Source organism: Melozone crissalis, unplaced genomic scaffold, assembly GCF_028551555.1.
Source record: "Melozone crissalis strain CALT ecotype California unplaced genomic scaffold, PUWL_Pcris_2 ptg000027l_1, whole genome shotgun sequence".
Taxonomy (NCBI): domain Eukaryota; kingdom Metazoa; phylum Chordata; class Aves; order Passeriformes; family Passerellidae; genus Melozone; species Melozone crissalis.
This window is the reverse complement of record NW_026535805.1, coordinates 17876584-17893212: the sequence shown is the minus strand read 5'-3', so window position 1 is coordinate 17893212 and position 16629 is coordinate 17876584. Positions and strand designations below refer to the sequence as shown.

At 42.9% G+C, this 16629-nt stretch overlaps 1 protein-coding gene across 7 annotated transcripts in view; it reads right to left on the bottom strand.

The window, feature by feature from the left end:
• VIT (vitrin) overlaps positions 1-16629 on the bottom strand; it is a 52498-nt gene that overhangs the window by 20209 nt on the left and 15660 nt on the right. For 5 of the 7 annotated variants that reach the window (XM_054279999.1, XM_054280001.1, XM_054280003.1 and 2 more), the window contains exons 4-9: positions 15572-15728; positions 13583-13716; positions 8894-8971; positions 5487-5567; positions 3536-3736; positions 2977-3027 (exon numbers count right to left, since the gene is read on the bottom strand). In XM_054279999.1, the coding sequence (XP_054135974.1) occupies positions 2977-3027; positions 3536-3736; positions 5487-5567; positions 8894-8971; positions 13583-13716; positions 15572-15728 (702 nt within the window). Of the gene's footprint in view, positions 1-2967; positions 3028-3535; positions 3737-5486; positions 5568-8893; positions 8972-13582; positions 13717-15571; positions 15729-16629 lie in introns of all 7 variants that reach the window. The other 2 variants (XM_054280004.1, XM_054280006.1) reach the window with 2 other exon arrangements.

Genomic DNA, 16629 nt, shown 5'->3' with positions numbered 1-16629 from the left:
AACTCCAAGAACCATGTCAAAAATCAAAGTAGTGAAGCAGAGAAACCTTGGTCGGCAAGTTCTGTGGTGAGCAGGGGGGCATGCAGGCAGGGAATGATAAGAACAGCGGTTTAGAGTGAACCTTGTGAATAATGAGAACTGATTTGACAAGAAAAGGAGCTACTCTGTGCACAAAACATGCCTGGCCATCTGCACCTTGGTCAGCACCCTTGATGGGTTAAGTAGTCAGGGATAACTTGGGGAGAAAGGCAGCATCCAAAAATAAACACCAGCTGTTCTCCCTGGTGCCAGGAAGAAATGTTTATCCAGTGCTTCCTGAAGGCACGAGCCCTACTGGTGTCCCTGCTGGAGAAGAGCTTCCAATGCCCTCTCCAGCACTTGCACTCCCACTGTGTCACATCCTTTCAATACTTTTCTGTTTACTGCCCAATTGAGTCACAGCTGGGGATGAAATCTGTGTAGTGCACCATGGTAGGCAGTGCCCAGCTTGGAGTCCCTGCTTGAAAATAGAAAATAGATGCAGCCATTGACCCCACCTGGACACAGGGGGCAGGAAAGCACCTCACCTGACAATGCCCAGGAAATTGTTGCCTGATGCTTGGCTGCAAGCTCAGTGCTTTGACATGGCACCAAGGATCATGACATGATTTATGATTGCAGTGTTCACAGAAGCACTGGATTTAGACCCAAGCCTCATCTAGGGTCCAAACTGCTGTGCAAGAGAGGATTGCTTGAAGAGGTGGGATGGGAGAGTAAAGTGAGCCTGTGGCCCTTGGGAGTGTGCTGGGTTAACTGCTGTTGGACAGAGGCAGCAGCCCTTGCAGGGCAGGCAGGAACCAGCTGTCATATGGCACACTGGTCACATCAGTGTTTTTTCATTTACCAGTTTTGGCACATCAAGTCTTTGAAGCAGGGGTCTGGCAATGGAGCCGAGTCTCCATTATTTTTTATGTTACTCTGTCTTTGACAGGCAGAAGATAAAGGGGAAAGAACAGCAAGAACTGGGGCAGCAGTTTTGCCCCTGCTCCCATGCTCTAATCTAAATCTCATGCTCTAAAAATCCTGCTTTTCTTTTGCTTCTGTGAACTATTGCCAGTGCCAGTGGCTGGAAATGGAAAGGGTGTGTTCATTCTGACTGTGCTCTGTTTCATAGCTGTTGACTTTTGAGGTGTCTTTTGCAGGCAAACTACCAATGCACAGTGAGAGGTAGAATTGTGAGTCTCTGTGAGCCAGGATGGACAGGAGAACATCTGATTCTGTTCAGTCAAGCCAAACTCTGGTTAATACCAACAATCAGAAACTCTGGCCTGAATAATAGCAGTGGGTCCTAAAGGCTCCTCAGACAGAGAGAACTGCTTTATGAGTGGTCATGACATCAAAACTGTATTTGAACTTTCTATATTTTTTAATTTATCCAGCTCTTGTCTTTTGGAATCAAAAGGGGTCAGGAGAATTCAGGAATATCAGGTACTGACATGCTGGACATAATCCTAGAAATGAATTCTGTGAAATCAGAAGTGGGTCTCTACCACTCCAGCTCACAATAACCCGTTCCTAGCTGTGATCACTTTAATATTTTGGGAATGAATTATGAATAGAACTTTGGTAAAGAAAATTGTGGAGAAAGATGGATCCAAATTACAATTAAGTGACCACTGAAAACATTGGAAAATTAGTGAAGATTTTGTTTTGGGGTCATTGATTGGTTTTTTGGTTTTGTTTTGTTTGGAGTTTGTTTTCAATTTTTTTACTAAATTACTTATCTTATTAAAGCAAATACAACCTTCCCACTGATTTCAGTGTTGCCAAAATTTTACTCTCAACACACATATCTTCCTGACTGGGGAACCACAAACAGGGTTTCCTAACTGCGAGTAAAGACAATAAAGGCCTCCCCTGTGCTCAGCCTGTGGGAATAGGAAATAGAAAAGAAAGCAGCAAGCAGAACCAAGTTAGCAGGCACATCAGGTACTGAATGATGCAGATTTCCACAGAATTTAAACACTTTTGAATCTTGTGGTCACTTATGTAAATCCTGCCATGCACATACCTACCTGCACATTTGACTTGATAAGATTAACCCCTCCAGCCCCTGCCTTTATTCTGCACTCACAACTAAATTTTACTTAATTGTGCTGCCCCTCAAGACCTGAATTACCCAAAAGATACTTGCCCTGCCGTGTTCTTGGCTGTGGATTACTTGGCACTGGGGATGACTGCAGTAATGTGAGAGGAAAGCTGAGTTGAAGGCACTCAGAAATAGCTTTGGAGCATGAAAGCTAATGATAGCCCAGCTCCCTTTTCACTCAAAAGCAATCATATCCCCATGATCAGAACCTCTCAAGCAGTTGAAAATATTCTTTTCTTGACTGCACAGCTGAGCAATTGCACAGTGTATGGAAAAACACCTCTATATACTTGCATTGCAGGCTGTGGGCTGGATTGGGAGCAGGCTCCTGGGCTGAGATGCAGAGCTCTGAGCAGCTGCCATTCTGCTGTCAATAACAAGTGGCAAGCCAGGAATAACATCACATGTATGCCAGGCTCAGAACCACAGCCCGGGATTTTTGAGAGAAGAGCGCTTTAACGTGTGTCAGCGTTTCAGAGCTTTCAGCCCTAAGCCTAGATGGCTCTGCAGCCCTCTGCATTGTGTATTTTACGGCTAAACCAAGCCTCCCTTTGAAAGAGTATGACAGGAAAACATGATTCAAACAGCAAAATCTTTGTCTCAAGTTTTGCAAGGCCCAGCTTTTGTCACAGCTGAAATGGGCAGAAACTCACTAGAACCACTTCCTCAGAACTGTGGGTGATCAGCATCTTTGACATTCAGGACAAGTGTCTATTTTTTCAGTTTAAATCCAGGCTTGGATTCAGTCATTGAGTTTGCTGAGGCTGAAAGTTTATTGAATCACTGCTGCCCTAAAACCCACTGTGCTGCATGCCTTGTGGCATACTTACTCACTTCACCATACTTACTTGCTGCTGCAGCTACCACAGATGCATATGCTGGGTGGACACTGCTAGAACCTAAAAATAAGAGATTTTAATTTTCAGCTATTGAAGCAAATCCCCACAATGCTAATGAATAACAATAAATGAAGAAGGAAAGATTAAGGAAAATCAGGTGTGCAAAAAAAAAAAAAAGTATGAGAATTCCTTCACAGTGTTTTAATCTTAAAAATTCAAAAGCTGTTACAAAAAAATATATTACAGCTTTAATCTATTGAAAGTTATCACAGAATTAATTCTAAAATGAGTCTTCACCTATCTGTTGATCTCTCAGTCTAGATATGAGAATCAAAGAACTATTTATTGACTTCTATACCTGAAAATCATCACAACATTTGGGAATGGAGAGCTTACTCTCACATGAATTGGTCTGCTGGACTTAAAAAAATTTTTTCCACTCCTAGTATTTCTCCATTGAACTCATGATCCTCTAAATCATGGTATATCCAGCTGTATATCTTATGCCTTAAATTTTAGGAGAGCTGTCAGTCAGGAGGAAAGCAATGCAAACATCCATGCTACTGACCCATATCTCTGCCCCTGTGCAGTCCAGGTCTGGCCTTGGCTGGAGCTGCTGTGGCTCTGGGTGCTGCAGGGGCTGTGGTTGGCTGTGGCACTGTGGTGGAAGGCTCTGTTGTCGTGGTGGTCGCTGTGGGGGTGGTGGTGGCCATTTCTGTGCCTGGCGTCGGCCCCGGAGTTGTCTGACGCTCTTTGCGGGCTGTGTCCCCTGCAGGAACATTGACATGTCACCGTGGCTGGATGTGGGACATGGATGGAAGCACCAACAGCAGCACTCAATGTTTAAGGCAGCCCAGAAGCTGGCATTCTCTTCAGGATGCCTACAAGCACGCTCATCTGTGGAGCCATTAGTGCCTTCATTGTGGGTGAGTAGTGCAGGTGCCTGTGTGATGCTCTGCTCTCAGAGGGTGCTGACAGCAGCCTGTTGCAGCATTAATGCTCCCCCTGCACTTTTCTGCTTTGGCCAGGAACACCCATCAAACTGACAGATGTCTCAGACCTATGAAATAGCTCAACCAGCCAGTTGCAGCTTCTGTTTTGGCATCATCCTTCCTCGGTGTAATTAAGCACTTAGAAGGTCCATATAAATGGAAATCAGCTGGCATCTGGTAGTAAAGATGGCCCATCTGAGTCATAGACCAGAAAAAAATTGCAGCACTGAAATGTTTTTGACAGAAAGACAACTTTTAGATAAAGATGATTTGGGGGAGAGGGTCAGAGCCAGAACAGGGAGCATCAGGGCTTTGGCTGAGGATAGTGGGGGAGATCACCCACCACCTGGAAGGTGCCCATCTCATCTAAGATTGACTCATCTCACAGTTGCTACTACTTTTAAAATGTATCATCTGTTGTGAGAACAGTGACAATTCTAGTGGCAAAATATACATCCTAAATATCCTTATAAAAATAGTCAACAAGCTTAGATTCTTCCAAGTCATTTTCTCAAAAAAAGGTTCTTCACTATTTTCTTTTCCAGCTAGCTACAAAAAACTGCCCTAAAATATATTCCATGTTAACCTTGGTCTTGCTCCTTTCCTCTCTGCCGATAGCCCTGGGGATGGCCTGGCCCAGTGTTTACATGGAAAGGGAATGGTGCACACTCCATTCACTGCTGCACAACACAAGCTTGTGTTCTACTGCCATTTCTGGATGTTCTCCTCTTGGAAGGCATCGTTGTGAAACTGTCTGGTGGATTAATTATCACCTAATGCTAGGCAGTGAAAAACTCAGATCTCAGACAGTTTTAATGGAATAATGCTGAAAGAGGTCTCAGAAGAAAAACAAAACAACTCAGCGGAAAAAATCAGCATGAATGGCTCTTTTTGGGCTGAACAGTGCACTGCTCCATGAAACTGTGCTAAAAGAAAGAAAACAGAGGGCACAGTGAGTCTTCCCCTGTGATCCTGCGCTACTGGAGTCGGGAGCAGGCACACTGGCCAGCTTTATACCCCAGCCTGTGAGGAGCAAGGAAGCTGGAAGCTAACAGTATTATCAGAAACGCTGAGGAAGCAGCATAGTAAGAGCAAAGAGAAGCTGTTGCCTTGGTGCATGTTGGCTGAGTTTCTCGTGGATCCTTTAACACAAGAGGAAGCTGTTCCCAGTGCTCCTGCAGGCAGGGTACCCGTCTCTTTCACTGTATCTTCAAAGGGATTGCAGGGAACGTGCCCTGCATAGGAGATTGCCAAGGGCCATAATGCAAGATTTTCAAGTTCATAAAACCTGAACTCATTCAAAGCACAGGCAGAAGTTAAACTCTGTGAGTACCCTCTTTGAATTAGCAGGAGCCCTTCAAGCTCCATTTCAGTTCAGTTTGCTGGGAAAGGGACTGTGAAGAGGAGGTTGGGATGGGGGATGTAAAGCTGTCCGTGTAACCAGTGTCAAAATGCTCCCTACAAGCACCTGCAGGCAGATTGGGTGGGTTGGGTACTGTAAAGAGCATCAAGATCCCCAGCCCTTACCTTGATCTGATGCTTTTTCTGATGTGTTAGCAGTGTCTGCACTCTTCGTACCTTTCAGGTCTTGCTCTGGTTTTTTGGGCTCTGAAGCAAAATTGAGCACATTAGAAAAGGCAGCTGTGTAAAGAAAATAATTTCAAGTCTCCCATTTAGAGATTATCAGTCCCCAAAGGAAGGCATCCTGTCACATGCCATTAGGAAGTTTGGCAGTCCAGTTGGAGCTTCATCACCTACTGGGAAAAAGCGACGACTAAGGAGTAGTCACCCCCTATCTTTCATGCCAAACTTTGGCATTCTTACAGCCCAAAAGCTTCTGTCAGTATCCACAGAATTTCTGAAGTGAGCAAGAAGTATGGGGTTTGCCACCAATAAGCCAATACTCGTAAGATTTAATGCATCATATTTTTTTCCTCTGAGCAGTAGCATGTTCTCGGAACCAGGGTCATGATGTGTGCATGTTGTTTGGGAAATACTTGCTAATGTGCAATCTTTCAGTCGCTAATTCATGTTCAGATGTATTTCTTTCTTGCCTGACATTTTGATACCATTATGGGGCCAAATCCTGAATGTCATGGACTGGCTTAGAAGGAAAAGGGAGATTTGTTTTTGTTTTTTTTTTTTTTTTTTATTTCTAAGACCCAGAGACACCAAAATACTTGGAATGCTCATTATAGTTTATTTACTGCTACCTCACAAAATAATCTGCTTCTGCTTTTTTATCTGACTGAGTACTGGAGGATTTTCTTCTTCCCTTTTTGGTTTATTTTTTGGTTGGTTTTTTTTTTGTTTGTTTGTTTGGGTTTTTTTTGTTTTGTTTTGTTATTCTCTAGCTCTTTTGGCAGCATCAAACTGTTAGAGAATTTACTGCCGTGTTAATGTTTTCCTAAAATTTTGTACTGTTTTTGCTAAACATCTTTTAATAGTTTTGAGCAGCTGTGAAGAGTTACAATTTTGGGAAGGCTTTTCTTGCCATGCCCAGAATTTGAGAAGCACTGTAACCACCAGGAGCATTTAAAGAAATGTCAGGGACTATGAATCTCTGGCATCTCTGGGATGAGGACTAAAATTGCATCTCTGACAGCTGATCAGGTATGAAGCAGAAGTTTTTGTTAATCTGACAGCAGTAAGTGTAATACTCCAAGGACTGCTTTTGCCTCCTGCAGGTAATGGATTTAAGTATCAAAGTGAACAGTGTGGTCTCTGTAATTCAATTAAAAGAAAAAAACAGCTTTTTTTTTTTTTAATATTAAATAGTAAGTAGGAAATTCTCTTTCACAAAATGGCCCTGGCTGCGTATTACAGAGACTTTTATCTTAAAGACAAGCTGTTTCTAACAGAGAACAGCTGAGATGGCTGAGCTGAGGTGGCAGATCTAAGGAGGGCTGATAGGGCCAAGGAGGGCCTGAGGAAGATAGATTGTGAACAATGGATCTTTGCTACCTGTGGGACAAGGATGGGCAAAATCAGGCAGTGACATTGGGTTTGATATAACAGTTGCTTGCTCCTCTGATAATCCTGGCCTTTCTCTGCATGAATGCACTGTCTGTGTCGGTAGAATCCTGGCATTTCATTCCCACTATTTGATTCAGGAACAAAGTGAAGACTTGAGTCTTTGCTTTGCTGCAGGAACACGCTCCTGGTATTTTGTTTGTGTTACAGAACCCTGACTGATGATGCTCCCCATTTCTACACCGATTCTTACATTACATGGCTTTTGGCACTGGTGGAAGAGACCATTGCTTACACCCTGCTAAGCTCAGTCCTGGTTGTGATTTTCTCTGGTCTGCTCTGAAATGTTTGGGCTGATATTTCAGGTGTGGCTACAGTTGGGAATGATGAGCTGTGATTTAAGGAACATTGCTCAGAAAAAGTCAAGATTCCTAAGGAATTGCCCTCCCTTCTAGCAGAGCATAATGTTTGGGTCAAGTAATTTCTGCATATGTGGTCAAGAAATATACAAATCTGTACCTATTTTATTGTAAATGCAAAGGTATTACAAATTAAAGGCATGGAATTGAGCTACACGTATTTGGTCTGAACAACTACAGCTTTGAGATTTAAATTTGCTTTTGTTTAAGTGAAAATATAAAGATGAAGGGCAATGAAGCTGGTGAAGGGGCTGGAGCACAGGTCTCATGAGGAGCAGCTGAGGGAACTCAGTTGTTCCAGCCTGGAAAAAAACCCTCAAGTCTCAGAGGGGACTTAATGGCTCTCTACAAGTACCTGAAAGGAGGTTGTAGTGAGGTGGGAGTCAGTCAAGAGGAAATGGCCTCAGGTTGCTCCAAGGGAGGTTTAGACTGGATATTAGAAAGAATTTTTTCACAGAAAGTGTTGTCAAGCATTGGAGCAGGCTTTCCAGGAAAGTGATGAAGTTGCCATCCCTGGAGATATTTGAAAGATATGAAGATGTGGCACTTAAGGACAGGGCTATGATGGACTTGGCAGTGCTGAGTTGTACTTGATGATCTTTTCTGACCGTAGTGATTCTATGTTTCTGTGAGAAAAGAGCTCTGTACTCTTCTTCCAAGGACAAAACAATAGCCTACAGGAGAAGAGGAGGTCTCCAGTAACCTGTCTGTGGTCTTGGATGAATGCACCCAATGCCAGGCATTTGAGTTCATGAAGATACAGCACATTTCCTTATACCACAGCTCACAGTGGATATGCCCAGGAAGGCTCAGGCTCAGCAATCAGCAAAAGGACTGTGAAAGGGAAGTGCGTTGTAGTATGGGAAGTGCAATGTAGTGTTTTCTTTTTGTTTGCATCCCCAAGGGAGAGTCTGAACATTACATAGCTGTAATAGGGAGCAAAACCAAGTGTCATTTCAGTGACAGGGGTAATCCATGTGCGCTAGAATGTCAGCTACCCACCAGTGTGAAACTTGATCAAAGACCTCTTCAAACAACTAAATTATTTAAACTGAGTTGAGCCTTACAGAGTAGGATGCTGACTAAAATGATTATACAGAGTATTTCTTTATTGTAGCATTCTTAGTTAAGCTGCTGTGCATTACCATCTCTTTCATTTGTATTATATTACTATTTAATATTATACTCTCAGCACTGAGTATCCCAAGGGATAGATAGCATGAGGATCATTAGGAGAAAACAACATGTGTAACCTCAAATGCTTGCACATAACCAGCACACCATCATGTTCAGTAGCAGATCTAAAGCAAGGGGGAAAGCATTTGGAACCGGAAGTCTGTGAAACATGGTTTGACCAAAAAATAGAAATTGTCTGAGATGATTTCCATATGCTTAAGATAAAAAAAATACCATGAGTGATTTGGATGACATACTAATGGATGCATGAACTTCTGTCTCTGAATAGTTATGTCTTTGTATTATACAACTGAGAAGCTATGACAGATAGTTGTGAATGGATGTAAGGGATAGTCAAATACTTGCCTGATTTAACAGCTGTGCTTTTTGAAGAAGAATATTCAAGAGTTGATGGATACGTCACACCTTTTCTTGGCTTGCCCTCTACAAAAAATATATATTAGAAGGCATCACAAAATATTCTGTTTTCTTGATAAATTTCTCATCTAACATAGGCATTCAGAATCAGATCCCTCTTCTTTACTGCCCAACTCATTTTCATAAAGATTTCTTTCATCTGATGGTAGAATGTCAAAACCATACCACTGAAAATATTGGTGCTTAAATCCAGAATCATAAAAAAGGAGTTAGAAAGCATGAAAACATAGTACTGGGGAGGATTTGCAGAGGCCAGTTAGTTCATTCTTTTGCTCTCAAATGATATTAAGCACAATGGGACCATTCCTGAAAGACATCTGTACAACTTTTAATTAAACCCACAGCTTCCCCAGGCAGCCTTCTCCAATGCCTGACTATGCAGTTGACTTGGAAAGCATGTTTGATGTGGGATTCATTTCATCATGCACGCAGCATTCTTCTCTGACCTCACTTCTGCAAGATGCCATTTCTGGCAACAGTCTTTTGCAGTAATAACAGTGGGAGAAGGCTGTGCTTGTGTGTGGGAACATATGGCACCTATATTTAGATCTAAAATGAGAGTCCTGTCTTGAAACAATGAGGTGTGTTTCCCAGTTAAGCTTTAAACTACAAATCTCTTTCATGCCAGAGCAGACGCCATCTCTGTTAGTACTTGTGTTCATGCAATTCCATCTCTTGGGACAGTTTTTACAATCACATGCATCACTGAATGAAAAGTGTTGCAGAAAAGCCCAGCAGGAAATACTGCTTTGGCCTCTAGGAGTTGAAGGAGGTGGGTGTTCCGGACCCCAGTGACTGTCTCTACGAGATGCTGTGCTGTGTCCTGTGTCTGAAACACCTCTGGTGAGACCTAACTCCACCTTCTGCAACACCTGAGTTGTGATGATCTCTCCTCTATTCCCTTGGGGGATTCTTTCAGGAGGTGCATATGGCACTGCAAGCATGTCAGTTGTCATCCCAGGTGATAATTACAGAGACCAACAGCACTGAACAGAATGAATTCCTACAGACTGAGCCACTCCTGGGACCTGGAGACTGTTTCTCCCATGATGGTGATGCCTTAAGTTTTTAGGTTTTATATTTTTCAGATCTGGTATTGAATTAGTGTATATCTCTGAATTCCATACAGAGTATTAGTAAGCTCCCTTCACATTTTTGTCAGGTAAAACAATCCTTCCAGGCCCAAGAACCAAGGACACCTTCTGCCTCAAACCCCAAAAAGTATAAACAAAAGTGAATCAGGTGAGGAAGCAAACCCAGGGAATATGACTTCATTACCTGAAGCTGTAATTGGACAATTAACCTCTGATATGCAAACAGAACAAACTTATATCTATCGTAGAAACTGGGGACTGTCACCTCTCTAGGGTGTAGCCTCTGTGAGGCTTTTGCACTGCCCAAGGTGTATCTATGGAAGGCCTTTAATAAACACCTACTTTATCTTCTTAACTCTGTCATGCCTCTAGGTGGCCACTCCAAGGCATCAATGGCACACAAAGAAAGGTACATGCTAAAGGAACTCTAATGAGCAGGGATGTCCATGAAGCTGGAGAGTCCCTGTCTTCTGTCCCTTTTCCTGTCTTTATCTCCTTTGTTTTGCTCTTCTCTGAAATTTCAGATGTCATTACAAAACCACAGATAAAGAAGTTAGAGTTACTAATGAGGGAACGATGTAAAAAGCTATTCCATTCTATTCCATTTCTCATTTACAGTGATGTAAGCTGAGAGCAGCTCCACTAAATTCAACACTGATCCAACAGAGACCAGAACTGGTAAGTTAGCATGAGTGGACAAACTGGAATGAGATTCCTTCTTGTGTTCTGGGCTTCTCTCACAGAAGCTGGTTTAAGTGAAGGGCAGCAGGTTTCCACATCCACTTCTCTCTGAGCTAAAACTGGGATCAAGAGACAAGAAAGACTAGGGAGATCTGCTAATTTGGTAGAAAGACAGAAAAGTTACAGGATCACAGATGATTTGTAAATGCTTTCCTTTATCCCAAACAGAGAATGAGTTTTCAGTATGAGCAGTTGATACATGGATGCAGCAATAGCATGATAGTCTGATCTTAATTTGGTATATTTCTGTGCTAAACTGATTTCTAATGCAAACCTGAAGCCTGCTGCTGTGAAAATACACCAGCTAGGGTGGGGAGGCTAAATTCTGGGGTTTTTGATCAACAGCAATTTGCATCCCATTTTGTGACCAAGAGGTAGGCCTGAGGCCTGACCTGAATGTGGCCCTGCTCTCTGGGGCAATGCTAATATATCTTTTTCACTACAGGGAAAAAGTTACATCTCGGTTGGAGTTTGCTCAACCTACTTAAAAATGTGTTTTCATGTGGGCTGAAAACATGAGCTGTGGCCATTGAAATACAAGCTATGGGATGGTGGCTGCTATAGTGCAGTGGCTGTTCACCCTCTCACACTTATTTGTGACTAGCAAACCGAGAAGTTCAGGACTATTTTCTTAACCCACTAGCTGCAGAACTCCCACTAAACTGAATGGAGTCATTCAGCTGAGTGCCAAGGCATTTCAGTGCTTGAAAGCGAACACCAAAGCGTTTGCATACCTCCTGGTGTGCTGGCTGCTTTAATGGCAGAGCACAGACCTCCTTCTCCACTGCCCCTAAATCATGCCACTTTATTCCCTGGATCCCCCAAGGATTCCTCTTCTGTGCTCTTTTGTGTGGATGTTCATTCACAATTTAAACATCACAAACTGGGTGACAACATCCTAACTAGGAATAGGCTGTTGGCACATTTCCAGGGTGCAGTATTGCACATCAGGTCTGCTCTGATGAAAGAGAATTCAGCTGGAGAATAGGGGACTCAGTTCTAAAGCTCTAAAGCTGTCCTGAAATTAATGCCTTAGGCGACTTTATATTTTTATTGGGCAATGCTTTATACAGCTCTGGCTTCTTATGACTCATAATCTTAAAAAATCCATCCCAAACTCCTCTTTTTCTGAGAAGATCTGTATGCATTCAGCCTCAGGCTGCTGAGATGAGTAGCACAGCCTTCCTGGTTTTAGTAGTCTAAATTTCTCTAAAATTCTAAATTTCTCACATTTTCTGTAGGTATAGGGGAAGTTTTTTTCCTGTTCCTATATAAAATACAGAATGTATGTTATGTGATATGTGAGATTTGAGCTAGTTTATAAATTAAGAGTTCTGCTGTCATGAGTGAGAGCACTCAGTGTGCATAGAATTAAGTGCACAAGGCACAAATCTCATCCTGCCTACACATACCCAGGTTTCTCATAATCTCCTTTGATATGCTCTTGTAACTTTCTCTTGTATCTTCTTTTATAGTGTCTCATTAATTAAGAATAAAGACTTATTATCATAAATAAAAAAATCCTACAGTTTCATGGAAGAATTTCTACAGTTTTATGGGATGACAACTGAGCAGCTGCTGAGGTAAAAAAAAATAAAAAAATCCTATTTCCCACTTATGTACCAGAATTACAATGTGCTGTTTGTTGGGAAAAAAAACTGCAACAAGTACAAGTAGCAATTCAGCTATTCCAGGAAATTCCTACTCATCCAAAATAAATCCTTCTCATAATATGGTATACCCATGGCAGACTGCTGTAAAAAAGTGCATCCAAATACATGAATGCAAAATTAAGATGGCAGTTTGTTTTGGTCAGTTTCTGAGACCTCTTTTGCTGTCTACAGATTTTCACATGAAAAGGACATTATTTTTAGTAGCTGTTCAGTTGCTTGAGCTGTTGATTTTTCCAGGAATGATGTAGTTAACTAACATCAATTGGTTGTACCTATCTTAAACCTCCAAAAGTGCAGACCAGCAAGAACTGGCCCAATGTATCAAGAAGTTAGATTTAGAACTTTTATGGAAAGCAAGGTCAAGCAAACTCTCTTTCACAAAGGTAGAGTGAGTGCAAGTAGGTTTAAGATGATCTGAAGTTGGTGTAAAGGGGATCTAATTTGCAAAAAACCCTTTTATATTTCTGTGAATTTTGTTGGTAAATGCAAGTGAGTTCCTATATATACAATGGGGAGGAAAAAGGAATGAGAATTAAAGCAAGATGGATTTACCTACACTGATTAGATATCAAAACTATTTGACTAACAGAGGTGGAGAGAGTTCCTGGCATACTTGGGATGCACCAGTCAAATTGCTTCATATAAGGTTTGCATACATACAGCAGGGTTATATGGGGCTTGACATAAATCCAAAGTCATTTCAGGAGATACAAATTCAGGTGCAGGCTGAGGGTGTTTCAAATGGCCAAAAGGCCTTTCAGTTCCCTCAGCAGAACTGCTTTCCAGGGTGAAGAGCAGGAGATTTTATGCATCAAGAGCTGGAGTTAAGGTGCCTTCCAAGGCTCGGTCCAGAGCAGCCATCACCTCCTGCAGTGGGCTCAGACCTGGGCTGGGCTGAGCACACCCTTGGCAGGGTGCAGGTCCCTTTTCTAGGCCACAGGGGCAGCCCAGAAGGAGAAGTGTCTCAAATGCACAATTCCTGGCAAAGCTGGGGTGGGACTGTGGTGATGAACCAGGTGTGCAAACCAGAGGCTGCCTCCCCCTCTGCCCAGTGCTCTCAGCAGGCAGTGGTGGGGAGCAGGAGGGCAGTGCCCAGCCCAGAGCTGTACCTGACACCAGGAAGGATTCCCTCCAGCGCGGCAGTGACAGGGACCGGACACCGTTGGAGAAGCTCCCGCGGTAACCAGAGTGCCCGGCGACTTTCTGGACCAGAACCTTCCCACCTGTGTTGTCAATTATACCACTGCAAGGAGGAAACAAAGGGTCTGAGGGGAGAAACGCCACAGAAGCCTTCAAAACCCTTCTTCAGTGCAAGAGGTATGAAGTGATTCCTGTCACCTTTAAACCAGGGGTGGTGGTGGGGCTGGGATGTCACTACTAAGCCTGCTGCTAAGAAATGTTTGTGCTCCTTCCACATAAAGAAGAGCAGTTTGTTGCAAAGTGCTGTCAGGATCTGTTTGCTCTTCCCACTGATCCGCTGGTCCTCTGTTTAAGCTTGACCTAGTTGCACACAAGGAAAGGCTACTGCCTTCTTTACAATTCCTGCAAGCTTGATTGAATGACTCAAGATACAGGCAGAGGTTCTCAGAGGAGCTTTCAGGCCAAACACGTGACAGAATGTGTTTTCTTTGACTCTCAGTATGTGTTTTCTGCAAAAATCCAAGCATGTTTCTGAACTCAACCTGGAGTAAACTGGACACAATGCTGCTGGAAACTGTAGGAAACCTGGCAGACTCTAGGTGTGGTGCCCATCAAATGGTGTTTACCACACAGTGTAACATGTACCTCCAGACAAACAGAAATCCTGTGGTGTTTGCAGCCTGCTCTGGCATCACCAGGACAGCAGGTCAGCTGGGAACCAGCGGCAGCTGCAGGGGAATTGTAGGGCTGGCAGTAATGAGCAGGCAGGAAAATAAGTACTGGGCAGCAAGCAGGATTGAAGAGTATGTTAGAAGTGTATTTTGCTGTGGTAATTGTGAGAAGCTGCTGTTAAAATAAATGTATGGAGAAGAAATTCACTGTCTGTGGAATTGCAAGCTAACAAAGCCAAACCCAGCTGTCAAAAAAGAAAAAGTGAAGTCCTCGCTGTAACAATACAGCCAGCCAGGCTGCAGGGAGATTGCAGTATTGCTACCAGTATTTTTTAATTTCCCTTTAGGACTAATTCTGCATGCCGAGGCAATTCCCACTGTGCACCAGTATGCGAGGCAGGGATTTGCGGCTGGAAAGCCTTTCCCTGGCAGTCAGGTCCGCAGCGAGGGCAGAGCTGCAGCCAGGAGGTGGCAGCGCTGTGCGCACACAGCTCCTCAGCCTGGGCAAGGGGGAAATCCCAGAGCCTTACCTATCCCACTTTGCCCGAGATCCAGGCACTTCACAGAACTGGAAGCACAGCAGTAGCTCAAATAACTCCAAACTAAGGCAAGCTGTCAATGAGGCTTTAGAAGTTCTTGCTGCGTTTTTGGCTGGATGCATCCTACCTGTCCATCCCAGCTCCAGCTGCAATGTGTTTTTGTTGTGCAGTTATTCTCCGTTAGAATTTTATGCACATTTTTGCATGGCTAATAAAACTCAGAAAAACTTTTGCTACAAAATTTATGTTAGTAATTTCCTTGTGCAGTGTCCTTTTATGTAGCAGGAAAGCACATTACTCAGTCTTTGAAGTCAAGGACAATTAAATTCAAACCCAGAGAACCAAACCAATCCCAGAAGTATGTGAGTTATATGTGTTCATCACTGGGAATATGCCTATTTTTTCTGAAGATTTATTAGTTGTAGCAGCTCCATCTCTATCTTCCACTTGAATAATAATAGTACAATAGTAATTTGTTATGCATGAATGAGAGATCTGGAAATCTCAAGACACTTCTCCAAAAGTTGAGAAACTTCTTCAAACACAACTAATTTCTATAGGACTACAGGATTGACAGCACTTTGTAAGAATGGATCCATGCCATCACACATGGAATTTCTCTCAGGTTTTCTACAGCAGCCTGCAATCAAACCTACAAGTGGGAACTGTAAAGAATTTGAAAAGTAAGAATCTCCCTGCACTGAATGACAATTTTGTCAGAGTGCTTCACTCATTTCAATTCACTCACCTGTGAATTGCAGCATTGCAGACGCTGGAGAAAGAAGCATAAATGTCTGTGCCATAAACACGGTGTTTTACATCTTGACATCCCGGAGGGCATTTTGCAATGAATTCTGGATTGATTATCTTCCCTGCCTTGACATCACAATCGATCTGGGGTACATCTGTGAGTGCAAAATCTTGGTCAAGTCAGATTGAATGCTTTCATGGCTGAGAGATCTTGTCATGAAACAGTGAGTAAGTGAGTGACAGGGATGCCCTCCTCCCAAGCCATCATATCAATGATTTTGGGATACAAGACATCTGTGTCTTCTCCATCTACAACATAACACATAATAACACCTATGCCAAGGGACGTGGCAATAACTAAGGACAGAATAAGGAGGCCTGTGGGTATTTCTGACCTTCAGTGTTTGCTTCTCTGAAGGAAATATCTGTTATGACACTTGGCTGGAGAGAGAAGGAAGTGTAGTCACCCAGCCCGTGGTTAACACGTGGGAAGGAGGGGGTGGGGATGCTTCCCAAGCCTTCCACTGTGCTCATGTAGCTCCATTCCATCTTTATGCCAGGCTGAAGTCACAGCCCATTATCTTGCCCTTAATTTTTAAAACTTTCTGCTGGGTAAAGTTTACTTTGAACAAGGGATTTAAGTGGGTGTTTACAACCTCGCAGCAGGCTTGCTTGTCAGCTACATGAGCAAAATAATCTGTGGACAGAACTGCTCCTGCAGCAGAACAGCTGAAAGTTAAACATGCCAGTGCCCAGAGATGCACCACTTGTCTCACACCAATCAGCTACATGTGCTTTGTGTTACAGCTGGTCCATTTCACGTATTTATTTCTCTCTCTCTCTGTGAAAACCTTAGTGCTTGCTTTGATCCTTGTGTGGTACCTAATGACCTATGAAGACACATTTTAGCACTGAATTACAAAATTTTCCCTTTATAAATGTTAAGTGGCATACACTTTACTCAGTGATTTGTTTTCAATTAAAGAGTCTTTTAGCTAAAATATAATGCCATTGACTCTAGACAATCGTGGAGAGTTACCAGAATACAATCTTACT